The sequence below is a fragment of the Xenopus laevis genome, chromosome 4L (assembly GCF_017654675.1).
Source record: "Xenopus laevis strain J_2021 chromosome 4L, Xenopus_laevis_v10.1, whole genome shotgun sequence".
Lineage (NCBI taxonomy): Eukaryota > Metazoa > Chordata > Amphibia > Anura > Pipidae > Xenopus > Xenopus laevis.
In genome coordinates this window covers 21,430,792-21,457,909 of record NC_054377.1, presented here as the reverse complement: position 1 = coordinate 21,457,909, position 27,118 = coordinate 21,430,792, and the positions used below count along the sequence as shown (strand labels likewise).

Sequence of the window (27,118 nt, the reverse complement as noted above, 5' to 3'; positions counted from 1 at the left end):
AAGCTTTTTAGTTTTGTCAAAACTGATTGTAGAAAGAAATGCTTGGTTTTCTAAAAAAAAAGCCAGCAAGTCAGTAATAGAATGCAGAGGTATTCCTAGCAATTAAATTTTTACTTTACTTAATTACTACTTAACTTAAAGAAACTTTTTTAAATGTAAAAAAAATGTACATTTATCACAGCATTTACTGCCTTGATCAATTTGTCAGGATGTTTTTTACTGCAGTGCTCGACTCTGTGTAAAGGGGTGTTAGAGTTCAGACCACGCTGAGCTCTAACAACACACTGAATTGTTAAACTTAACCAACCCTGTGTTAACTACAATAAGTGTGTTCTAAGGAATTGTTACAGAGCAAAACATTTCTAATGTTAAATATAACAATTATGGTTCTGTATTTGTCTAAATTAACTAAAACATGTTCTTGGTTTATAACCCAAGTGTCTCTTTTTCTTAAAAAAGAAAGATTGTCTCACAGATTTTAAAATATAATAATGTCAAAGTCAGGTAAGGAAATCTAAAATATTTTATTATTTAAAGAAACACTGTTTTTTTCTTTGCTACATTCTACATTTTCTATAGATATAACATTGTATCCTATTGAATTTGGAAATTTGCCAGTAATACAAAACACAGATGAGGAATGTTGGAGTGAGGAGCCACAAGATACATCCGATTGCTCTCAGTATGTAAGTAATTTTATACTAAAATGATCATATCTTTTCATGGGGTCTATTGTTCTGCAGTCGAGGAAATGAATCATACATCAGATAAGCCTAAGGGCTCTTACTGACGAGTGGTTGAAGCTGCGCTCCCCTGCATTCCGTTTTTCAGCGTTCAGCCACAGGGGAGCGCAGGAATTGACGCATTAAGTTTTTTCCAATGGGGCTGTACTCACACAGGCGCGTGTAGGCACCGAACGCAGGTTGAGACGCAACATGCTGCATTTTTCCTGCGTTCGGCACCTACAAGCGCCTGTGTGAGTACAGCCCCATTGGAAAAAACGTAATGCGTCTATTCCTGCGCTCCCCTGCGGCTGAACGCTGAGAAACAGAATGCAGGGGGCACAGCTACAACCGCTCATCAGTAAGAGCCCTAAGGCTGTCTAATGCTGTGTTTCTTGGCCATACACAGGCCACTAAAAGATGCTGACAGTCAGCAACTCATTGGCTAGTGTATGAGTCCCTCCGATGGGCTTCCCCGTACAATATCTGTCCGAAAATCGTCCCGATATCTATCGGGCAGGTATAAATATTCCATTTAAAAATCCCGTCGAATCTCACTAACTGCATTGCATTACTGGCCTTGTAATCCGATTGAATCAACTTGATATTGCCGACTGAAGGTGGTCATAATGGGGCAAGATCCTCTTGTTTGGCAACCTCTACAAATGAGCGGATCTGCCCATGTATAGCACCTTAAGAAGTATGTTGCAATATCTCCAATCCCCTTTCCTTTACAAATAAGCCATCCAAGCAAAAAATAGAAAGCATAATACAATAGTGAACCATAATTAATTCCAGAGTGTGAACATAAAGGCTGCAAGTTATTGCATGCATTTTCTGTGGGGTTGCAGGTGGCAAACTAATCTTAGGAAGATGTTAGGAAGCACAGTATAATATTCATAAATATTAAATATGATTGGTTTGATGTACCCAACTGTACCCAAAAGTGCCTGACTGGATCCATCTTGTCTTACTTCAGCTCATAAAGTGTCAACTGAGACACTTACAGGGAGAGCAATGAATTTCATCTCAAATCTGAGAGTCATTGAACAGCTATAGATATAAAACTGATGAGCTGTGTTTGCAACATTATTTACAGTTAGTCCTACTATGATGCCTTCACAGGACTTGCTTTCTAACACATACCCCTCCAAACTAAGCCACCTAAACCATAAGTTTTCTCCTCACACTGGTGATTGCTATATCCAATTAATGGCAACATTTTTTCCTAATTATGTACATTTTAAAAGAAAGGAATGATTTATCATTAATAATAAAAACAAATTAATAATAATGATACAATTAAAAAGTCATGACAGAACAACTCATTTCTTGACAAATGAAAGAGCTAACATTTTCAAAATGAAAACAGATGCAGATTAATGTTCATTTATTGATGCTTCATTCCCTAGATTCCAGTATGTAGTCAGCACCTGAACAATCCTGCATTTTCCAACTGCAGCAACACCCACCTGAATCTAAAACCCTATATCCAAGCCTGCATGCTGGACATGTGCTCCTGTGGCCAAGACCAAGACTCCTTCTGTCTCTGCAGCACAATAACAGAGTATTCCAAACAATGTGCCCATTCTGGGGGTCATCCTAATAACTGGAGAACTGACAACTTTTGTCGTAAGCAACTTGAATTTAATTTATTATAGAAATATGGGTTTATCATTTGATTTGTTTGCTCTAAAACTACTGAAATCAAATTATGCTTGAATGTGCAATATTTATTAAGTGCAAAAAATGCAAAAAATATGAATGATAAAATGTTGGCATTATGTAAAATCCAATGGGAACTGCCTATGGCAAATGCAAAGCATTTTATCAATGCAAGTTTTTCAAATTTTTTGAACCATTGAAGACTCCCAATTTGCTTTTTCACTGTAATAGTAAAACAGTATCTTGTACTTGAGGATAACTAAGCTGAATTAATCCATATTGGTTGTAAAACAATCCTATTGTGTTTATTTTGTTTAAATAATTTTTAGCCGACTTAAGTTAGTTAGCTCCAAATTAATAAAAGAGTAGTGATGGGCAATTTATTCGCCAGGCGCGAATTTGCGGCGAATTTGCTTGATTCGCTGCCGGCGAATAAATTCGCAAAATGGCAGTGAAAATTCCCTGGTAAAAAAAAGGACGCCGGCGATGTTTTGCGAATTCCCTGGTAAAAAAAATGAGACGCCGGCACTGTTTCGCAAATTTTTTGGCAAAGCGAAACAGCCTAGATTCGCCCATCACTATAAAAGAGCCCTTATCCAGAAAACCCTATCGCAAGCATTTTGCCCTTGTTTGATGCCTATGCCAATGTTAGAGGGGTGCAAATTGTACACAATTAGTTAATAAAAAATGTGATTCTTTTTTTTCAGTGGACAGTATCGTTGTTTTTGTTCATAGTTCCCTACAAAAATTTGATTGTTTCAATTTGTTTCCAGACAGGACATGTCCTGAGAACATGATTTATAAAGAAAGTAGTTCAATGTGCATACACTCCTGCTCTAACCTGGAAATTCAAACCCCTTGTGAGGAACATTATATGAATGGCTGTTTTTGTCCTGAAGGTAAGTGAACAGTATCAAAACAGACATGGCATGAGTGCTGGTCTAATGGAATCCCACCTTACCAGTTAGTACTTGTTTATTTTGCAGGTACTGTACAGGATGATCATAACTGGAGGGGCTGTGTGCCAGTGGCTCAATGCTATTGCAAATATGGAGGATCATTGTATTCCCCAGGGCAAATAATGGAAAATGACTGTGAAAAATGGTATGACCTGAACTTTTTTATTATAAACAATAATTCAATAATGATAATATTTCATTTTTATAAAATATAATATAATATATAAATATTGCAACATTGGCCCTCTGACACATTAGGGATCGTTTTCCAAACCAGTACTAGATGTTTTTCTTCATTACAAAATGCCATTTGGTTAAAATTATGGAAATTTTGCCACATAATTACATAGTTAGTTACATAGTTAAATCGGGTTGAAAAAAGACAAAGTCCATCAAGTTCAACCCCTCCAAATGAAAACCCAGCATCCATACACACACCCCTCCCTACTTTTAATTAAATTCTATATACCCATATCTATACTAACTATAGAGCTTAGTATCACAATAGCCTTTGATATTATGTCTGTCCAATAAATCATCCAAGTCATTCTTAAAGGCATTAACTGAATCAGCATCACAACATCACCCGGCAGTGCATTCCACAACCTCACTGTCCTCACTGTGAAGAACCCCCTACGTTGCTTCAAATGAAAGTTCTTTATTTCTAGTCTAAAGGGGTGGCCTCTGGTACAGTGATCGTCTTTATGGGTAAAAAGGTCCCCTGCTATTTGTCTATAATGTCCTTTAATGTACTTGTAAAGTGTAATCATGTCCCCTCGCAAGTGCCTTTTTTCCAGAGAAAACAACCCCAACCTTGACAGTCTACCCTCATAATTTAAGTTTGTTGGTTTTCTGGCCTGAAACCCAATGAGCTAGGAAACTCACTCAGAGTTTCCATAAAGATTGCTCTTGCCAAAAAACACAAGTGATCTTAAATAGACACCAAAGTGTTATCTTGTGTAATCTACTGAAATTTTGAAAAACAAAAATGATCATGTTGGAAGACAATCATTTCCTTTTTATTTATTTAACTGGAGAATCCAAATCCTTCTACTCTCCTTCCTAGGATTTATTCTGCTATTCTTCACATCAAGACATACCATGTGTATATGCCTCCTTTCCTGTAACCTTGATGCCTTATCACTGAAATGAGTCACAAAATAGTTTTTCCTCTATTACAGTACATGTTTATCAGGAAGATGGAACTGCACAGATGCTCCATGCCTTGGAGTTTGTGCCATTGAGGGAGGAGCTTATTTTACTACATTTGATGGGAAAAAGTACACTTTTCACGGGAACTGCTACTATGTGCTGTCCCAGGCAAGATTAATTTGTAGTACTATGTACCTATAACTTTTGGGTTCTTTTTAACTAGTATAGCTACACTGTATGATAATAATAAAAATATATTATAGGCTATTCTGTACTGTAATGGAAACTGCAGCCCCTAGCATTAACATTGTATGAAATAAGTACCATTATTGCTTTGTTTTAATATGCAATTTAATATAGAGACACATTTTGCTTTCAGTTTTATAACCTTAAACTTCTTGGGAACATGCCTTACAAGCCAGACCATTCACACCAAAAATGAGCCCAGTGTAGCGCAACACACTAGAATCCTCAAGGCCGTTAAGTAGTAGTTATGGCACGAGAATTTCCCTTATATGTAACCTTTATCATACATTTTTACATATATTTGTGTTACTAGTAGAAATACTGCAACTAAATATATACAATAAAGCAAACCATCAACATGAAAAGCCTTTTCTATTATGCAGTGATCATTGTTATGTTTCTATTCCCTCAGACTGTTCACCCTACAAAGAAATAAGTGTGAGAATAAACCACAATATGGATCAAAAAACATGTAGCTAAGGATGGAGCAAACTATGTTTTTCTATCATATGTTGGGACATGTTAAGATAAATAAAGTTTGCTTAATTTATACTTAAGTTCTGTAGCAAAATAAAATGCTTGTGTATTTGAGAAAGTACAGCTGTTATGTTACCTGACATAATATTATTGTCTTGTTTTAGGGTAGTGACCATGTTATCTTAGGAGAAATGACTCCTTGCAGTGCAAATGAAAGGGACACCTGTCTGAAAACTGTTAAGCTCCTTACTGACAATAAGCTTACTGTGAGTAAAACTGTACCAGAACATGGAAAACAATATTACTGTTTATTATCTTAGTGATCACAGCTTTAGGCCTTTTTTTCTTTTAAATCCTACAGATTGTGACAATTAAATCAGATGGTAGAGTGCTTCTGAATGACTTGATAATAACCTTACCCCATGCTGCAGGTATGCTTCTGGTGTTTTATATTGCAAATTTACAATAGGTGCATCTGCCAAGTCTTGATTTAAAATTTAATTTTTTATTTCTTTTTAAGCAAGCTTTACAATTAAGCAACTTACTCATAAGGACATTATATTGGAAACAACTATTTATAATATGGAGATCCGGGTCCAGCTAATGCCTATGATGCAGTTGTATATTACAGTTGGACTTTCGGCCATAGGACAACTAAAAGGTGGGTATAGATAAGGTAGAGGTAGTATCGAATACAGTAGAATGATTTTTTCTTTCTTGCCAAAATATGTTCATTTGTACTTGTCTGAGCTTTCCACCTCTAATAAATATGATGTGCATGAATCCCCACTCAGTTTTTCTATTATCTATTCTCATGATATAAATGTATGTTTTTTTCATACCAATAAACTTCGATGAACTTTGAAACTTGGGGCAATAGGAGTTAAAGAGTTTGTGGAATGCTAATTTTTAGCAGTAAATTTGTATTTTAAATTTGTATTTTTGTTTTCAAAGTATCCCCTTTTTAGAGCAACAACTATTACCTACATGTATTTCCTAATAAAGCAATATGCAATAAGCATGTTCAGAACAAGCTCCATTCATTAAAGCAATACATACACGTTCCTATAAAAATCATAGGAACGTGTCAGTATCAAGTAGGTGCTGCACTCGGAATAGTTCCCCTGAAAACCTCCCTCAAAGCTGGCGCCAGCCCCGTAAATCTGCGTTGATCCAACCTTCCGACACTGCTAAAAGATCTTCTGTGCAGTTTCAGTGATGCTGGCCTGGGGGCGGTGTGATCCCTCCATAGGTTAATTACGAATGAAAACAGGACCTCCCAGCCCAGCGTCATGGAATCAAGGCAGAAGATCTGTTAGCAGTGTCAGCGGGTTGGCTGTGCAAAGGTTTGTGTGGCTGGGGCCGGCTTTGAGTGGGGGCTTTGAGGGAAACCATTCCGGGTGCAGCAACTACTTGATACTGACATTTTCCTATGATTTTTATAGGAACGTGTCTGTATCGCTTTAAATGAATGTAGAAAAAGGTGTTATACCTCCCCTTTCATTGGAGCAACTGTAAATAACATTTCAGCCTCATTTATTTCTCCAATATTTTATTTTGTACTTTTATATTTACATATTGTACAACAGTTAATATGTTTTATTTTTCTGTATCAAGGACTTTGTGGAAACTTTAACTACAAAGAAACAGATGACTTCCAAACATCTGGAGGTCTTGTAGAAGCAACAGCATCAGCCTTTGCCAACACTTGGAAGGCTCAGCCAGGCTGCCAAGACAAGCCCGACTGGCTGGATGATCCATGTCACATAAACACAGAAAGATGTAAGGTTTCTAGCAAAAGCAATATTACATACAGTATACCTGTATATATATATATATATATATATATATATATATATATATATACACCAGGTGGAATTCTCACTGAAGGATTATTTTGCATATTATTGCAGCTGCTGGCTGTGCAGAGCTGGATAAAAGTTTTATCAAGCAATAGTGTTTGAGAAAACAACCTTGTTGTTAGTCTACAGCTCCCAAATCCTAATCTAGGCTTTGTACACCTTTTCTGGTGGGGAAATCTGGGCAGCAGGTGGGACAGATGATGTAGGAGGCAGGTCTGTTGCATCGGGGTGGGGGTTATGAAATCTGGACAGGCATTTTTTACCCAGACAGCCCTTCCAAAAACATCTGTATGTGTGAAAACCGGACAAGGACCCTATACACCAGAACAAGAATAAATGTGGTAGGGCAGTTCAGCAGTGTTAAGCAGTGTTCAGATGCCCTTTAAATTATGTATTTCAGTATTGATAGATGAAATACTACACTTCAGGGATAATTTTCTAGTATAGATAATATTTTGCACTAAAGCACTACTGCTAAGTACTAACCCATTTAATAGCTCTAATGAAAATAAAAGAACTGAGAGGCCCTCCAGGAAGCATTAATTGTTGTACCTAACATTTTTTTACCCATAACATTGAACTTTGCAAGAAAATCAGCTTTATTTTATAATGTCTCCTGCTACCTGAGCCCTCTGTCATTATATGAATCATTCATCCCAGAGCACTGTACTACAGGTGTAGGCTTCTCATTACCAGTGTCATGATAAATAAGATTATCAGGTGACAAAAGAAAACTGATGTAAATATCAACTTGCACTTTTCCCAGGGAAATGCCCCCAGGAGACAATAAGCTCATCTGTGTCTTTACCACAGAGATTCCTATATGCTTCAGAGATGTTTCTTAGCTAGTGATGGGCGAATTTATTCTCCAGGCGCAAATTTGCCACGAATTCCCGAGGTTTGCCGCTGGCGAATACATTTGTGAAATCACAGGATGTTTTTTTTGGACGCCGGCATCAAAAATGAGACACCAGCGCCGTTTCACAATTTTTTCGCAGTTTCGGGAAATTCCGGCAAAGTGAAACGGCCCAGATTCGCCCATCACTATTCTTAGCATATAGTATTTGTGTTTGTACCCTTGGTAAAGTCATACTAAGTATGCTTTTCTGCCTTTTTTCCCCCATGTTTATCCAACCAGCATAGCATTTTGTCCTAAAAGCTTCTCCCTTGGACATGTCTTGTCAAAGTATGGGTGTGAAAATGGCAAACATTCTTAAAAACTATAACTTTTAGAAATAATATATCTGTATATGTTTCTCAGTGTAACTTGTTTTTTTTATTGTTTTATATCATTTGTCTCTTTGTTTTTAATATTGATTCTCTTAGATAAATACGCTGAATATTGGTGTTCATTACTGGAAAAAGCCAACGCGCCCTTTTCCAACTGCCATCCAATTGTAGAACCATCAGAATATGCAAAGGTAATTATACAGGAAATACCAAGGGGGTTATATAGTAAACTTCGAATGCAAAAATCACGAAAAATTTGTGATTTTTTTTTTTAAAATATGACTTTTAAAAAATCATACATTTTTCGGAATTTATTAAACCTCGAGGATGGAAAAGTCTGAATCTGAAAATCCAACATCTCAGACCTGTTGAGGTTGCATATACTGTAAGTCAACGGGAGAAGTCCCAATGATTTTTTGATGTGCACTGGGTTTCATGCAATACCCCGAAGTTTTCAGGTTTTCAGGTGAAAATTCCCAAAACATCTTGAAAATCGTATGAAAAAATCCCAAAAAATTATGAAAATCATATTTTTTACCGCAAAGCAAATTTACGGGAAAATGTAATAATAAATAAGCAGAAAAAACCCGAGCAGATTTGATCGGAGTTTGTAGCAGAAAATATTGAGATAAATTCGGACTTTGATAAATAACCCCCCAAGAGTGCATGAACACTAACGCAACCTTCTGCAACTTTTGTAGCTCTCTAGTGTCATACATTCGGGTACCTGGAATTAGAGAAAAAGCTTTTTTTAAATGCAGCCTTTAAGAGTAAATCCTTTTTTATCCACGATGTTTCTCTTGTGCAGCTTACATTAGAGATATTTGCATTTTTAGACTGCTAATACCAGGCAGTCAGCAACCCTAAGGTTAACTGAATCCAGGAAGTAAATATACAGTAAAATGCATAGACAATTAGGGTCGCTGACATTCAAAAAGAGCTGCTGAGCTAAAGCGTGCCTAGCAGTAAAAAACTGGTTATATCCCTTTTATGGAATACTTGGGTAACCAAAACTCAGTATAAATGTAGAAAGCTACCATAGAGCAAATTGCAAAGAAGCATTATCTAGGCCACCTGTTTACTCTTATATTACAGGATTTTTTTTTATATCTGCCAGCTCAGGGTAGTTCCTCCCCCCACGCAACCACTGAACATTACTGTAAATTCAGGGCTAACACCCATAAATCTCTTTCAGAATTTGTAATTCCATAAACATTTTAAAACCCCCTCATTAACATTCCATTCCATTTTCAAATGTGATTTTTGTGATTGTTCAGCAATAAAGTTAATTTCAATGGATATTAGAAATATGCTTCAGAGCTATATAAAACTATGTATATCACCTTTATTTGCAACAGAGATGCCGTTACCATACTTGTAACTGTAAAAAGAGTGAGATCTGCATGTGCGCCACTTTGTCCTCGTATGTCACAGCTTGTGCAATTAAAGGAATTATTTTGAGGGACTGGCGAAAAGGCATTTGTGGTAAATATAAATATTCTCCACCCTGTGAATATTTTCTACTATATGCATCCGATATAAGTTGATTTAGCTTTAAAAATGGTTTTTGTGTCCTTTTATTCCTCTTTCAGATAAGTACATTACGGCTTGCACACCATCGCAGATCTACCTCTACAGCCTTTCAACATGCCCATTAACCTGCCATTCCCTGACAGATGGAGAGAAAGAATGTGTTCCAAAATCACTTCCTATTGATGGCTGTGGTTGCAAAGATGGAGAGTTCCTGAATGAGAATGACGAATGTGTGCACATATCTCATTGCTCATGCTACTACAGTGGCACTTACCTTAAGCCCCTTGAAATTATCTACAAACAAAACGAGCGTTGGTAAGTTTCAGTAAAGCCTTCAGCTAGCTTGTTATGTATAAACTGCAACAAAAAACAACATTGTACATTGTGGGATTAGTTTACGAGTAAAAGTAAATTAATTAACAGGAAATATAATCTCTATGAGTCGTCTTTATTATAAAACAATCTTATCTGTGGTGAGCAATGACTGGTCCTGATGAAAAGCATTAATAACTGTAATCTGATTTTTTATTTATTTATTAACACATTGAGTTAGCGGCTCCCAAAGGGAGTAGTCTGGACCAAGGAGGAAGCCAGGAACAAGAGTCCAAGATCATGGTATCCGAGGGGTTAAACAAGAGAATAGTCAAAGTCCAGGCAACGTTTCAGGAGGCAGGCAGATCAGGTTCAAAGTCAGAGTTTCAGGCAGGAATCAGGATCAGGATAGCAAAACACACCCAGGTTCAATAGCACAAGAAACCTATAATTGGGCAGGGTTTCAGTGTCCAGGGTGCCCTTTTATGACAAAATCCAGGCACCAGTGATGACATCATCATGCAGTGACACTGCACCCATGTGTTCAACATGGGCGCCGCCATCTTGGATTTTCATTGCGACCGCCGGGAAGGTGAGCAGCGCTGTCGGGTGCTTCTGGCAGTCCTGACAATTTGTACGCTGCTTGATTGTTCTTTCAATATTAGCATGGGTTTTCTTTGGTATTCCAAAAATGAAATGCAGTGGTGTAACTAGATATTACTGGGCTCCACAGCAAATTATTTTTCAGGTTCCAAAATGTCTATATGTTGACCTGTTATACCAGTATTTATTGAAATTGTATAAAAATTAGAACTTCATGGGGCCCCTATACCTCCTGGGCCCGCCTGTAGCTGCAGGGTCTGCTTCCTCTGTAGGTATGTCCCTGGTTAAATGGCTTCTGATAAAATTTATAATAGTGTGCGAATGGATTAGGACCTTAGATTATGAGATCTTCTAGGAGTAGGGACAAAGGAATGATCTATAATTACTGCAAATATTGATAATATGTATAAGACCTGGACTTATTATAAAGTGACCATACAAAACATCAGTTTGATGGAAACTCATTTGTTAAAAGAACAAATGAAAGAACATCTGTGTGTATACACTGTGGGGCAGATGTATCAAAGGTCGAAGGGAAAATTTGAATTTAAAAAAATAAAATTTCAAGCTAATTTTTGTGTACTTCGACTAGGGAATAGTCCAAATTCAATTAGAATTTGAAAAAAATTGTACTGTCTCTTTACAAATTCGACTTCAACCATACGCCATCTAAAACCTGCTGAATTGCTGTTTTAGCCTATGGGGGACCTCCTAGAGCATATCTGGAATCAATTGGTGGACTTTGAAAAATCGTTTTGTTTTTTTTAAAAACTTTGATTGAATGCGCTATTATTTTGATTCGTACGATTCAAATTTGATCGAAAACCGACCTATTCAATTGAAAACTGACCTACTCAGCCAAAAAAAACTTTCATTTACTTTTGGTTGGTCTTTTTGAGTTTGGATTTTGAAGTTTATCAAATTCGACCCTTGATACTGTAAAACTGCCCCGTGTGAATACATGGGTTGAAATGAGATAAAAAAAATCAAAATAACTTTTGGAATAGTGGTGGAAAGAGGATCTAACCAGTACTGACTTTATACCAGCAAGGACATCTCCAGTCCTGTGACATGGAATTGAATCAGTTGACTTTCAATTAAAGTGTGTGCCAATATGTAAAGGCTGTTTTTTTTGGCCAGCCTCGTGAAATTCCCAGTACAGGTATTTCCAATTAATTGTAACACTGGCGATCAATGTGTTCATTTCATTACACAAATATATAACTTATTTGACATACATAGATTATATTGAGCATACAGTATCTAATCATTTGATGCAATCACTAATATAATTAATAAGGTCAACTACTATCAGTACATTGACTTATACAGGATACATAAATGCACAATTTAAATATTTATTTACTTTATTTTTAATAGCATTTGCCATGATGGAAAGCTTGACTGCAACAGCAACTTTGGAACAAGTAAGAAAATATACCAAATGAATTTACATGGAAAGGTACCATAAAAAGAAAATATGACGCAAAAAGGGGCTGATTTACTAGCATCTGCTGGATTCCTTTTTTTCTCCCAGCTGTATTTTTCTCTACAAATTAGTGTTTTTCTTTATTTTTCTAAAACTCAAAAAGTAAAATTGTTCGATCCAACGATTCAAACGATTTAATCATTCGATCGAACTATTTTACTTCAACTACAAAAAACATAGAAAAATGCATTAGAAGGTCCCCATAGGCTAACATAGCACTTCGGCAGGTTTAATTTGGCGAAGTATTGAAGTTGAAGTTTTTTTTAAAGAGATAGTACTTCGATTAGCGAATATTCAAACTATTTTACTTCGAATCGAATTCGAAGTAAATTCAAAGTCGTAGTATCCTATTCGATGGTCGAAGTATCCAAAAAATTACTTCAAATTTCGAATTTTTTTACTTTGAAATTTCCCTCGAATTCACTTGATAAATCTGCCCCTAAATGTAATAAAACTTCTTACTGAAAAGGTTGTTATGTTTGCTCCAAAAGATTATGACACCTTCAAGCACTTTTTAAAAGTGTGCAATTAAAATCCCAATGCACAATTAAATTTCACAATGCAATAACAGTTTAAGGAAGAATATTACATTGCAAGATGTGAATTTTTATTCTCATTGGTGCGAATTTTCTTTGAATTCTCTTTGAAACTTTAATTACATTAGAGTTTAATTGTGTTTTCAAAAAGCTTTTATACCATTAAAATTTGACCTGTAATAAATAGGCCTCTTAATGCTTCTAAGACCCCCACGTACAAAATTGCAAGTAATCTGCTATTAGGCTGCTGTAGAACACAAAATTTTAACTTTTGGGTAAAGTGTCCCTGTGTCTATGGGTCACCATATGATTAAAATACCACATGTTCAAATGCTAATCAGATCGTTATCCATAGGCACAGATCCTGTTAGTAGAATAGGATGATCTTGGGAAGCTTATGGAGACAAGAAGAATATCCTAGTTAGTTATAGGACTTTAGCAGCCTTTTAAGCATATATCACATGTAAAATGTGGGTATGTTACTACAGTATTTTGTGATATAAATTAAGAAATACCTTTTTACATTTCTACAATTTGTGCAGTGTTTAATGTTTTTACAAAGTCTTATATACTGTCTCTCCACAGCTTGCCACCAAGGAAAAATATACCTGAACTGCTCTAGTATTGATGCATCAAACACAAACCGTGTATTGCCTAGGACCTGCCAGACTCTAAGTATTGTATATGTATGTTTAACATTTTTGAACTCAATATCTCTGTATTGAATCTTGATGAATGTATGGTTATACACTTGAGATTTAAAAAATATGTGGGTTAGTTGAATTTGAGTTACTTACCCTTGAATTAAGAAAGGTAAATCCTGGTAAATTTTATCTGTATTCATCAATCCCAGTCAGCAACTCTTAGGGGCAGATTTACTAAAGAGCGAAGTGGCTAACACTAGCGACTTTTCGCCAGCGTTACCACCCGCAGGGACATTGACAATGTACTAACAGGCACAGGCGCCAATTCACTAACGAAACAGACCGTCGATAGCGGTTCATTTTACTGAACATTACCTCTTTCGCCACAGTTGCCTTCCTCACCTCAAACCAGGTGAAGTGCTATAAAGCAGCTAAATCTTCCTCAATCTTCTGTCACTTACATCATATCCTGAGAGCTGAAAATGCATCAAAGTTGCTGGCATCTTTTCCTTTTTTAGCGTGATTGCCTACAAAAGTCGTAACAAACTTTTTTTGGGAACCGTTTTTTTTCAGACATTTCCTAACATATGGAACATTCATTTTACAGTGGGCTCATGTGTAGGGCATTATATTAACTCTCTTGCCTTTATTAAGGGTCCCTGGACATTTGTTATATAAACCAGTAGCTTAAACCATTTACAGCAACATTTATAATAAAGACGTCAATACAACTTTAATTTTCCTGCCCTACGCAAATTGACCTAAGCGCAAGATCACTAGCAAAGTTTTGCTAGGCACAAATGAATGCCAGCACATCTTCGCTTTGAAATGCTCATACAACCGAAGTAACGATAGCCTAAAGTCGCCAGCATTCGACACCCAGAACAAAACTTCACATATTATTGAAGTAGCGTTAGTGATGGGCGAATTTTGCGCGAAATTTGCGAAACGGCGAAAAATTCGTGAAACGGCGCCGGCATCTCGTTTTTGACGCCGGCGCCCGTTTTTTCAAAAAAAAATTTGACGCCGGCGAATTTTTTCCGTGAATTTTCGCTGGCATTTTGCGAATTTATTCGCTGGCGGCGAATCACGCAAATTCGCCATGAATTCGCGCCTGGCAAATAAATTCACCCATCACTAATTAGTATTTGTGCCTGGTGAAGTGGTGCGATAGGTGCTAAGCTGATACTGGTGACAATTTGCCTTTAGTGAAACTGCCACTTAGGATCAGCAAGAAATTGCTAATAATGTTAATACATATGCTTTATTTTGTCTACTAGCAGTGTAATCATGCATGAATGTAAAATGCCTTAGCTATGATGTCACATATTTTATCTTTAGCCCAGTCTTTGTCAGCTAACATTAGGTTGAATTAAACTGTTTTAAAGGTATACTGTCACAGGTAAACTTTTTTTTTTTCTTTCAAATTGCATCAATTCATAGTGCTGCTCCATCAGACTTCTGCATTTAAATCCATTTTTCGAAAGAGCAAACACTTTTTTTATATTTAATTTTAAAATCTGTCATGGGGCTAGACATGTGGTCAGTTTTCCATGTGCACACAGTCATGTGCTCTCATAAACTTCAGTAACTCTTTATTGCTGAACTGCAAGTTGGAGTGATATTACCCCCTATCGTTCCAATCCTGCATCCTAACAATAGAACAATGGAAAGGTAAATAGATAACAACTCCCTGACACAAGATAACAGCACCCTGGTATACATGAGAACACCACTCAATAGTAATAGTCCCACTGTGACACCTCCAGTTACATTAAGGGACAGATTTATCAAGGGTCGAAGTGAATTTGAGAGAACATTCAAAGAAATTTTTTGGATACTTCGACCATCGAATAGGATACTAGGACTTCAAATTTACTTTGATTTGAAGTAAAAATCATTAGAATATTCGACCATTCGATAATCGAAGTACTGTCTCTTTAAAAAACTTTGACTTCAATACTTCGCCAAATTAAACCTGCTGAAGTGCTATGTTACCCTATGGGGACCTTCTAGACCATTTTTCTAAGTCTTCACACATCAAAGTAAAATTGTTTGATCGTACGCTAAAATCGTTCTAATCGTTCGAAAAATATGTTCGAAAAATACGTTTGAAGTCAAAGTATTTCAATTCGATGTTCGAATTTCGAACTATTTTATATATTTTGAAATTCGACCCTTGATAAATCTGCCCCTAAGTTCAAGAAATAATAGCCTGTCTGAAAACAATTCCATCATTAAGTGCTGGCTATTTCTGAAAGCACAGGACCAGGCCTGAGATGCACCTACTGTACACACCAATATTACAATTTAAAAAAATACACTTGTGGGTTCAGGAATGAAATTTGTATATAGTTGCATATTTTATGCAATTATTTGCAGTGTAAACAGTGCAATTTAGAAATAAAAACCATAAAAATCACGACAGAATCCCTTTAAGGTAGACGTGTCCATATATCCCCAAGACATTGCCTGGATCTCATGCTTGAGGGGAAAATTTTTCAAAATAGCAATTTGATAGAGACAGTCTTCTCTAGAAGATAAATCATCAATATCAAAAATCCAAAGAGGACTCAAGAAGCTGTTTATTCAGAAATGCTACATTGATACGGTGTTGGAGTTGTTTTATATGATGCCACTCCAAATTGTATTTATTGAATGACATCATGTTTTTTTTCTCTCGTTTCGTTATAGTTCCAGGATGAATGTATCTCAGGGTGTGTATGTCCCGAGGGCCTTCTGGATGATGGACAAGGCAATTGTGTTGCAGAACACAACTGTCCTTGCGTTCATAACAAACAGTTTATACCTCATGGAACTCAGATTAAGGTGGAATGTAATATATGGTGAGAAAATTAGGGATTAAGAATTCTTATCTCATAGTGAAATGATTTTATTGTTTACCTTACTGTACCTTAATGTTTACATTATTGTACTGTTTACCTTAATGTTAAGAATGTCATTGTCAGTGCCTATGCCATCGTTATACTTACTTTTCCCTAAAACTTTGCTGTCATCCTGTGATGCATGAATCTTCTCAAAGAAACAAGCATAGCAAGGGCCTAAATAATTAAAAGTGGGTACCCTAAAGTGCAAATGACCCTCTCAATCAGACCTTGGTTGGCCTGCCCCGATGCAATGGAAAACAGATATATGAGCATCAGGGAATGCGCATTTGTACATACACAAGAAATGTTTTACAGTATGTCATGTATCATGTTAGCCAGTAAAAATGTTACAGGGCAAACCTTTTCGAAATAAAAAATAACAAAAGTGGTATAAAGGTGATACCTTTATTGGCTAAGTAATATAATCATAGATTATATTAGTAAACCAATAAAAGTATCACATTTATACCACTTTTGTTATTTTTTACTTCAAAAGGGTTGCCCTGTTACATATATTATATTATAATACTTTCTAGGTACAAGTAGAATTTTAATCATAGCAAAAGACAATTTGGTGTTTTGTTGTGATTATTGCATGAACTAATGAAATAATACTGTTACACACCCCACAATTAAAAAATAAGGCCTGTTTTTAAATACAGCAATGAATAATACTGGTACCAAGCTGTGTTTTTTGTTCCACTTCAGTTATAACAAAGTCCTTCCCAATATAAATCATCTTTGCAATAAAATACATCAGCGAATAAGAATTGCTCTTTGTAAAGAAAATAATAAGGGTGAAGAAACAGACCATGACTTTGAACACGAGTTTTTTAAAGAAATGTATTTAATTCATTTTTAGTTTATGCAAGAGAGGCCAGTGGATCTGCACTGAATTTGCTTGCTATGGAACATGTACAGCCTATGCAAATGGTCATTACATCACCTTTGATGGAAAGCTATATGATTTTCAGGGAAACTGTGAATACGTTGTGGCCCAGGTAAGACTGTGTTTGTTAGAACTCTAGGGGCTTTTATTTTAACTTTTGCAGAGCACTGAAAACTAATTTTGAACACTTTGTTTACCAATCAAATGAATTACCATAATCTCTATACTGATTTGAGTAATTAAAGGTGTATATATATATATATATATATATATATATATATATATATACATACATACATACATACATATATATATATATATATATATATATATATAATGGTATAGTTGAACCGGCACTCACCCTCAAAACATCAAGCCCCGGGTGCTACTTCAAGGGTTTGCATATTGGATCATTTAAGAGCACTCACGGGTGTTGTGAAAAATACTTTTTTATTGGAGTGTTACAATCTACCCCACATCAACGCGTTTCGGTTCTCTCGTCAGGCATCCTGACGACGGTTCAGAGAGAACCGAAACGCGTTGATGTGGGGTAGATTGTAACACTCCAATAAAAAAGTATTTTTCACAACACCCGTGAGTGCTCTTAAATGATCCAATATATATATATATATATATATATATATATATATATATATATATATATATATATATATATATATATATATATATATATATATATATATATATATATATATATATACACAACAGAGACTTGCACTCACAGGACTTACGAATTAAGAAAAAGGTGTTTTCAGCTAGCTCCCTAGCCATTCTCACATCAAAGCTTTTTGCGCCCAGGCATCGTACACCTTCATACGAGTTGTGCCGGCATCCTGCTGTATATATATATATATATATATATATATATATATATATATATATATATATATATATATATATATATATATATATATATATATATATATATATATAAAGAGAGAGAGAGCGAGAGGGAGAAATCAAATGGTAAATGGTATTAAATAGATTTCAATTTGGTCAATATCATGGCGAATAACTGTTGGTGAAGAGGAATCCTTACTATATTTTCGTTTGGGAGCAAGCTACTGTACATTAAAGTAAAGCATTGCAATATCTAAGCAGCTGGAGGAGGGAAGGGAATGCAAGATAAGATCTGTTTTGTTACTGCTGACATTTGAATCACATTTGTAGCTCACTGTGAAAGCTGGTTGCGGTGCATTATATGGCAAATGTCACTAATGCTAGCACAGGAGATTGCTTTTATAATATTTACATAGCTATAACAGATGTTACTAATAGAAACACCAAGCCAGGGTTTCAACTGAAACTCTCTGACTTCTGCCAGACTTCAGCCTTAGTGTATATATATGTATAATATGTTAATAGCATCGCTTGTTTCAGTGTAATAAAAGTAATTATTATATTTAAAAATTGTTTGTTATTTAAATACTTTATTTGACAGGACTACTGTGGAGAAGACCCTACCAGTGGCAGCTTTAGTATCACCACAGAGACCATCCCTTGTGGGACAAGTGGAATTGCATGTTCAAAATCAATAAGGATTTTTATAGGGGTAAGTAAACAGTTTTGACAACCTGGAACACTTACATATAGGCAGTATCAGAAGGTTTTTTTTTAGATATAACCTGGTTTCTTCTGTATAGTCCCACCCAACCACACACAGCCTGTTTTAACATTTGCTGCTATAATGCTCCTCCTCTCACTCAAGAGAAAACAGTTTTTCCAATGTTTGCATTTTTTATCATGGTTACCCATTAAGTAAAGAACTTTGCACAACATGACTTTTCTTATACAGCAATCCCATTATTGATGATAAGTGATGGGCAAATTTATTTGCCAGGCGACGAATTTGCGGCGAATGTGCGCGATTCGTCGCAAAAATTAAATTTTTCGGCATTTGCTAATTTCGCTGGAAATTCGCTAATTTTTCGGCGAAACTGCGCAAATTCGCCCATCACTATTGATGATGTATGCCTGAAGTGATGCTATCCATACACAAATGCAGTATTTTTACTTTTGCTGGGAGATGTCCCTTTTACATTTTGAAGATATCGTAGTTTGCGATTGGTTTCGTCCGATAATCCATAAAATTCTGGGTTTTCAGCTGATAACGTTAACAAATTGAGTGCTTCGGGCATGAAATCTGAAAAATGTGTACAATGTGGGTTTTTGTTTGATTTTATCAAGTTTTTTTCATGACTCAGCTTTGTTCAAGTTATTTTTTTGAAAAATAAGATAAATTTGTGGATGGGAGTTTGGTCAAGCTTTGTTTAATAAAAAGATAAGATAAAGTTGAGTTTTAGTAAATAACTCACCTAAGAGTCGTTTTCTGAAACCCACTTAAGCATGTGGTCTTGTCACTTTCATTTATTCATAATGGGAATTAATTAAGTAAAAATATTGTTTGTAAAATTCGTCCATCACTATTGACGATGCATGCCTGAAGTGAAGCTATCCACACACAAATGCAGTATTTAAACTTTTGCTGCAGTCATTAGTTAAAAGGAAAGCCTTTGCATATAGTATTTTCTCCAAAGATGATCAGAGTTTTTTGGGCAAAAATGTGTTTGTTTTTTTTATGGAAAAAAACCCTCAAATTTTTTGAGATTTATTGTACCTCAAAGTCCAAATCCAAAAAGCCACCATCTCAAACTTTCCAAGGTCATGTTTAAGTCAATGGGAGATGTCCCTTTTACATTTTGAAGATATCGTAGTTTGCGATTAGTTTAGTCCGATATTCCAAAAAATTCTAGGTTTTCAGCCGATAACGTTCACAAATTGAGTGCTTTGGGCGTGAAATCGGAAAAATGTGTACGACTCGGGTTTTTGTTTGATTTTATCAAGTTTTTTTCCTGACTCAACTTTGTTCAAGTTATTTTTTTTAAAAAAAATAAGATAAAATCATGGATGGGAGTTTGGTCAAGCTTTGTTAAATAAAAATATAAGATAAAGTTGAGTTTTACTAAATAACTGCCCGAAGAGTCATGTTTTCCGAAACACACTTAAGCATGTGGTCTTGTCACTTTCATTTATTCATAATGGGAATTAATTAAATAAAAATATTGTTTGTACCTACAGATTTTAAAAGAACAGTTTGACATAAGCTTTGGTCTAACCTGTTTATTGATTATTTCTTCATTTCATAGAAAACAGAACTCAAACTGGAAGATAAACACATGCAGGTAATTCAGGGGTCATTTGATGCTAATCTAGATTCTATGGCTCATGAGGATGGCAATTATCTGGTTATATTAATAAGAAATGGTGTGTATCTGATTTGGGACAAGAAAACAACCATATTCGTCAGAGTATCACCAGATTACAAGGTAATACAATTAACTTAATACTTATTTACACGTAGAACAACTAATGCTTGATTTTGTCCAAAAGAGTTGCTAAAATGGAATTAAAAATGAGCATATTTTAGTCATTGGTTGACCAAGTACATTTTATTTAGATTAAAGTAAAATCAAAATCTAATGTTCAGTATGTGTTTTAGACAGTTTTACAAGAAATTAATAGAATGTACTGAGCTTGGCCAGTTGAGCAGAATTGTACAGAAATTGTGCTATAACTTTTCCTCTGTTTTATCAGAGAAGCATGCACGCTGCTCCATACATGGATCCTGCAAATGCTTTCATTTCTCTGCATAGGTTACATGGGTGGCTCATTGCTGAGCCTTCAATGCTCATTGTGAAGTGCATGCAAAATGAGGAGTCACCAGAACTGGCACCAACTTTTTATCCAAGATGGTGGCCACACACACACACACACACAAAATGCTGCTATAATGGGCTGTCTTGTCCTTTAGGCCAATGGCACACCAGGAAATGAATCTTTAGTGATAAATCTCTGCTTTTGTGGGTAACTTCCTCTTGAAACAACTTCAAGTAATTTTGGGAGACTGATACCACACATGGGTTTTTACCACCAGCTAATTCACTTTTACATGAGATTAGGCAGAGATTTATTGCTGTCGATTAAGCATCTGGTGTGCCATTGGCCTTAAACTTACACTGTTAGGGCTTTAGAATGCTCACCATTTTTATAGATACATATTCATAACCATATGACAAAAAGAGAAATGTAGAGTGGAGAGTTGTGGTTCTCACGTAATATGGCCCCTTCCCCCACTCACACTTGCAAACCAGTTTGGGCTCCAACATCCAAGTAAGACTACATATTAGGATTAAATGTTATCTTAAAACTTCACTTTTTATTTAACTGTTAAAAATAAAAACAAAAACACTGAGCCATGCCCACACAGCAGACCAAACTAAGTAAATACACCAACTCACTGCCGTGAACATGTGTAAGCAGTGCAGGACTGTAGCCTTAAAAACACTCACTTAAAATTAACAAATAGGTGGACGGGGAGGGTAAATAAGTGATTGCTGCTTAAATGCAGATGTTAGAAGTAAACATGCACACTTGCATAAGTTCAGGTAGTTCGCTCCCCTTCCCTTCCTTAGTTCAGTACCCAAAATTCTACCTGTCTACATGGGGAGTGGATGGGAGTTAGGTCCCCCACTGCCCACCTATGCTGCCCTACGCCAGTGTAGCATTATACTGTACTTTACAATTCATACCTTTTGGTATTTCAGGTGTCAGTAAAAATTTGTTTTTTTAACTGTTGCTATTTATTTAACACTTTTTCCAGGGAAAGCTTTGTGGTCTATGTGGAAATTTTGATGATAAATCCAGTAATGACTTTACAATAAACAACATGTTTCAAGTTGTAAATGCGCTGGAGTTTGGAAATAGTTGGAAGGTCAATCCTACCTGCCCTGATATATATAATAAGACCGACCCTTGCAATCTAACTCCCCACCGGAGATCTTGGGCAGAGAAACAGTGCAGCTTAATAAAAAGTGATGTCTTTAAAATCTGTCACAGTAAGGTAAGGCTTACAGTATATTAGATTAGAACTTCATCACATTTTTGCAATGTCACCAAAGTTAATTTTGTAATTACATCACCCATGCTAACATTTCTCAGCTGAGTTTATTTTTTTGATAAAAAGAAAAAACGCCTCAGGGAAAACAAAAATGATCACCAGGAAGCCAATGTATTTGAATGACGAAACAACGCAAGCATTTAGGAAATCTTGTATGGTTTTTGTACCAAAGGGCTCAAGCCAGAAGGCTTGAGTGTTCTTAAATACAGTATGTCATTTAGATTTAAATCTCATTTTACAGATCGTTTTTATTTTATTTATCGTATGTTAGCTACATTTTGAATTTTTTATTCACATGTTGGTAAGATACAGTTAAATCAATTAATTAAAGGGATACTGTCACGGGAAAAAAAAAATTTCAAAATGAATCAGTTAATAGTGCTGCTCCAGCAGAATTCTGCCCTGAAATCAATTTCTCAAAACAGCAAACAGATTTTTTATATTCAATTTTGAAATCTGACATGGGGCTAGACATATTGTCAATTTCCCAGCTGCCCCAAGTCATGTGACTTGTGCTCTGATAAACTTCAATCACTCTTTACTGCAAGTTGGAGTGATATCACCCCCCTCCCTTTTCCCCCCCAGCAGCCAAACAAAAGAACAATGGGAAGGTAACCAGATAACAGCTCCCTAACACAAGATAACAGCTGCCTGGTAGATCTAAAAACAGCACTCAATAGTAAAAACCAATGTCCCACTGAGACACATTCAGTTGCATTGAGAAGGAAAAACAGCAGCCTGCCTGAAAGCATTTTTCTCCTAAAGTGCATGCACAAGTCACATGACCAGGGGCAGCTGGGAAATTGACAAAATGTCTAGCCCCATGTCAGATTTCAAAATTGAATTTAAAAAAATCTGTTTGCTCTTTTGAGAAATGAATTTCAGTGCAGAATTTTGCTGGAGCAGCACTATTAACTGATTCATTTTGAAAAATTTTTTTTCCCATGACAGTATCCCTTTAAGTTGAATACTATACTATATATGTAAAGAGAAACATTAATATTGGACATTATTATGCTGCTTAGTACTTTACTTTTGTATAGATGTGCATGGCATTGGGGGGCCCAATTTAAGAATTCTCAAGCCTTCGTACTCAAGTATTTGGGTACAAAAACCATATGGGAGTTCCTAAACTGGAGCCTATCGATCGTTTTTTTTTCCCCAACTGGGGGCTGATTTAAGAATGCTTGAGCCTGAAGGACATGGTAAAGTAACATGTTTAAAGGCATAATCCAAATTGGGTATGTTACAATGATATGCCATTCTTGAAGACTTTTCCTTACCATCTTTTGGGACAGTCTGTAGTACCCACAGTACCCACGGTATCTGCAGACCCACGGTATCTATGTTTTTTTCTTAAATAACCATGATGTGCTTATTTTTTTTAATTGCCTACATTATATTCTTCATTGGTATTCTTGATTTGGTATGGTTACCACTTTTCAATTTATCCCGGCTTATGCCATTAGCTTGTTGATAGAAGAAAATTCTTTACCAAAATAATATTTTGCAACAAACACACAAACTATGTATATTATCAATTCCAGGTGGATCCAACACCATTTTTTGATGCGTGTGTCAATGATGCCTGTTACTGTGAGGTTGATGGTGACTGTGATTGTTTCTGTACATCGGTGGCTGTGTATGCTCAAGAGTGTACTAAGTCAGAAGCCTGTGTCTACTGGAGAACACCAGACATATGTCGTAAGTATAATAATTCTGTAAAAGGATGCACATAAAAATGTATATGGCTTAATAAACAAGTAAAGGACTATTTTTTGAATCCAGTGAGAAGGCATATATCATCAAATTTGTAGCTGATCTCCCATTGGCTCATGTTAAATGAGAACTACAATTGTTTTCGGTGAAAGTATATTCAAAAAAATTGTTGTAAAAAGGATTGTAATAATCTCTCAATACTTTAAAATTGATAGTGTTAGTACATTTGTTTTTATAAGCTGTATAATATTTCTAATAAAAGTAAGGTTGTATAGTTATTTTAGAATATCTAGACATACATTCCTTTAATGCTTAAATATAAACATAAATTACATTCAAATCCATTATATTGTAATTTGAATTGTATTTTCTTTCAATTTAGCAATATTCTGTGACTACTACAATCCCACAGATGAGTGTCAATGGCACTATTACCCATGCGGCAATCATACTGTAAAGACATGCAAGTCTATCAACAATGTTAATACTAATGTAACCTTTAATTACTTAGAAGGTAAGTTTCTTATTGCCTTAATATCAGCATACCACACAACAGTGGTTCCAAATCTGTGGGGCCAGCCTCCCCTAGGCAGCATGCAGAGGCCCAGCCAAGATAAAAAATCTAGGTTGAGAATTAGGGTCCTTATGGCAGGTCTAAATATTCCTAAAAGCCCAGCCTAAATGCCTACTGGGGAGAAAGTAGGAGTGAGCAGTCAATTGTTGTCCTAGATATTTCTGGAACTATACTTTTGGGACTGCAATATTTTTATGTAACTCTAACATTTTTATATGTTATGGGGTCCTTCTTACTAAATATTAATTCACATAATTTTCCTGCAGTGAATTTCATAGTTAACAATGGCACAAGATTTTGTATGTACTTTGATGTGCATGGGACAGTTGGTTCCCATGTGCGGAAAAAGTACCCTAAAGCACCCTATCTGGGTAACTTATAGCATGTAGGAGATAAGACCCTATAAAATACAGGCTATATTCAGAAATGTTATAAAAATAAGTTTGTTAGTTTTGAATATATATTTTTACCTTTCAGATTCATAAGAATATGCAATCTCTAAAAATATATATTTTGGGGTAAACCTACTGTTAGTGGATTCTCTGGCCTTGCACAAAGTCGCAGAAAAGCAACTGCTTATTTGAGCTTTACCTTCTACACAGGGGTTGTTCCTTCACCATAAAAGGTTCCAAAATGTTCAGCAAATCAGTCTTTTGAGACAAAGCTTCAGTATATTACCTAGATAAGAGTGGAAGAGTGATAACCATGTTTCACCAAGTAAAGCTCTTCAGCACATATGCACCAAAAAACAACATTTCAGACATTTCCAAACATGTTTTTAGATTGACGAATATCTTCACTCTAGGTTCCAGTATTTTTTAGTTTATCTTGTTTGTAATTTAAAGGTTGCTATCCATCATGCCCTACTAAAAAACCTTATTTTGACGAAGTACTGAAAAAATGTGTTGACACGTGTGGATGCTATTTGAACAATACTCGTTATGAGTATGGTGAAAAGGTGCCTCCCTATCATCTATGTCAGAAATGGTAAGCAAAATATTTCTGTAACTAATATTTAAAGCTAATGATCATTTGGTAGGAATGGCAAAATCAAGTAGTTTATTGTATAATGTTCATGGTCTAGTTTTAATACATTGTAACTTTTACTATTGTTCATATTCTTATAAAACATAACTCAAACTTAAGATGGCAGAATACTTATTTAAGTATCAAACATAATATTAAGAAATTATGAAAAGAATCAACACTTGAGCTAAAATACAACAGTAAATACATTTCTATTGCATTTAGAACCCCAATCCAGCATTTACACTGACCTTATCACTTATAATAAGACTTTAATGTATTATAGCAACTATGAATACTTTTTCCCTGCTGGCTGTTCGTACGCACCGTATCAACAATACAAACAGTATTGCTGCATATAAATGTTTTTCTGAAAATTGACTAACCATGCTATTCTAAGAAGTATTCCAAAGACTTTCTGAATAATTAAAATGTGTCCTCTTTATCTGTGAGACTATTCAAAGAGACAAGTAATTTGAATGAGTTTATGGGGAAGATTTATCAAAGCATGAGACTTTAGCTTTCCACAATAAAATTCCAACACTCTATTCATTCCAATAGGATTTTTAGTCGCATATTTAATAATGGGTGAACATTAGAGTTCACCGTTTCACAAATATTCCTCTAAAAATCCCATAGGAATGAATAGAAAGTGGTGTAATTTGTGTAGCCTATATTTAGAGCTTGTCATAAACTTAAATATCTGCTAGTCTGGCTAGGTCACAAAACTAGTGTATCTGTTGCCACCCATAATTTGGGGCAGTCCTCATCCAATGGGATTTTCAAACCTGTGATATTTGGCTAATATTTGGCAGGCCAGGCAGGCCTTACCAAATACCCCATACATGGGCCAATATGCCTCATCCTGGAGGGGCAAGCTGGCATCTTTTATAGGTGAATGTATGGCCAGCTTGAGGCACATATAAAATATGGGCAAACATATTATAAACATTTTTTCAAGTTTGTGTTTCCTTACAATGTGAGTATATCAATGAACAGGTGTTAGTAAATGTAGATCAAGAATTTCCCATATGTATCTGTGGGAAGCAATTCGTTCTGGTCTGTATTTGTTTACATCTGTCACTATGCTAGTGTTTTTGTGAATCATGAGGTTTATTGTTCCTCACTACAGTAGAGCAGAGTTGTGGACAAACAAAGAAAAGAGACAGTCTCTTAAGTCATCAAAAGCTATGTGCCTACAGATATCACTTTGACCCTGGCTTTTTAGTTTCCCTGATGGGCCATTAGTCAAAGAAAATGTATATTTTGAGGATCATAAAAAAAAAGAATATGAGATCCTAATGCAAAGGCATTGGAAAATGAATCATATGGCCGTCCCTAAAACTAAAAATAAATTTATAACATTTTATCCCCAAGCCTTGGCAGCCTAGGCATCGGAAAAAAGTTTACAGCATATGTACATATTTTAATGTGTTTTACTCAATGAAGCTAATTTAGAATGCTACTTCACTAATGTATTCAATTTTGTCCCAAAATTTAGTATATGCCTAATGAATGGAACAATAACCTGCGATTATTCAGGTATAACATTTCATATTACATGATAGTTGGATTAAATGCTAAAGTATTGACTTTTTGAAAAAATGCATCTTT

The 27,118-nt window shown here is 35.6% G+C and overlaps 1 protein-coding gene across 1 annotated transcript in view; it reads left to right on the top strand.

The window, feature by feature from the left end:
* LOC108713471 (mucin-2) overlaps positions 1-27,118 on the top strand; it is a 70,629-nt gene that overhangs the window by 2,915 nt on the left and 40,596 nt on the right. The window contains exons 5-25 of the mRNA XM_041589613.1: positions 580-686; positions 2,135-2,354; positions 3,161-3,286; positions 3,374-3,491; positions 4,528-4,666; positions 5,386-5,487; positions 5,583-5,652; positions 5,742-5,882; positions 6,839-7,179; positions 8,373-8,504; positions 9,672-9,798; positions 9,906-10,161; positions 12,142-12,223; positions 16,125-16,276; positions 17,181-17,319; positions 18,670-18,780; positions 20,375-20,554; positions 21,889-22,128; positions 23,733-23,889; positions 24,287-24,418; positions 25,324-25,436. Of these exons, the coding sequence (XP_041445547.1) occupies positions 580-686; positions 2,135-2,354; positions 3,161-3,286; positions 3,374-3,491; positions 4,528-4,666; positions 5,386-5,487; positions 5,583-5,652; positions 5,742-5,882; positions 6,839-7,179; positions 8,373-8,504; positions 9,672-9,798; positions 9,906-10,161; positions 12,142-12,223; positions 16,125-16,276; positions 17,181-17,319; positions 18,670-18,780; positions 20,375-20,554; positions 21,889-22,128; positions 23,733-23,889; positions 24,287-24,418; positions 25,324-25,436 (3,185 nt within the window). The remainder of the gene's footprint in view (positions 1-579; positions 687-2,134; positions 2,355-3,160; positions 3,287-3,373; positions 3,492-4,527; positions 4,667-5,385; positions 5,488-5,582; positions 5,653-5,741; positions 5,883-6,838; positions 7,180-8,372; positions 8,505-9,671; positions 9,799-9,905; positions 10,162-12,141; positions 12,224-16,124; positions 16,277-17,180; positions 17,320-18,669; positions 18,781-20,374; positions 20,555-21,888; positions 22,129-23,732; positions 23,890-24,286; positions 24,419-25,323; positions 25,437-27,118) is intronic.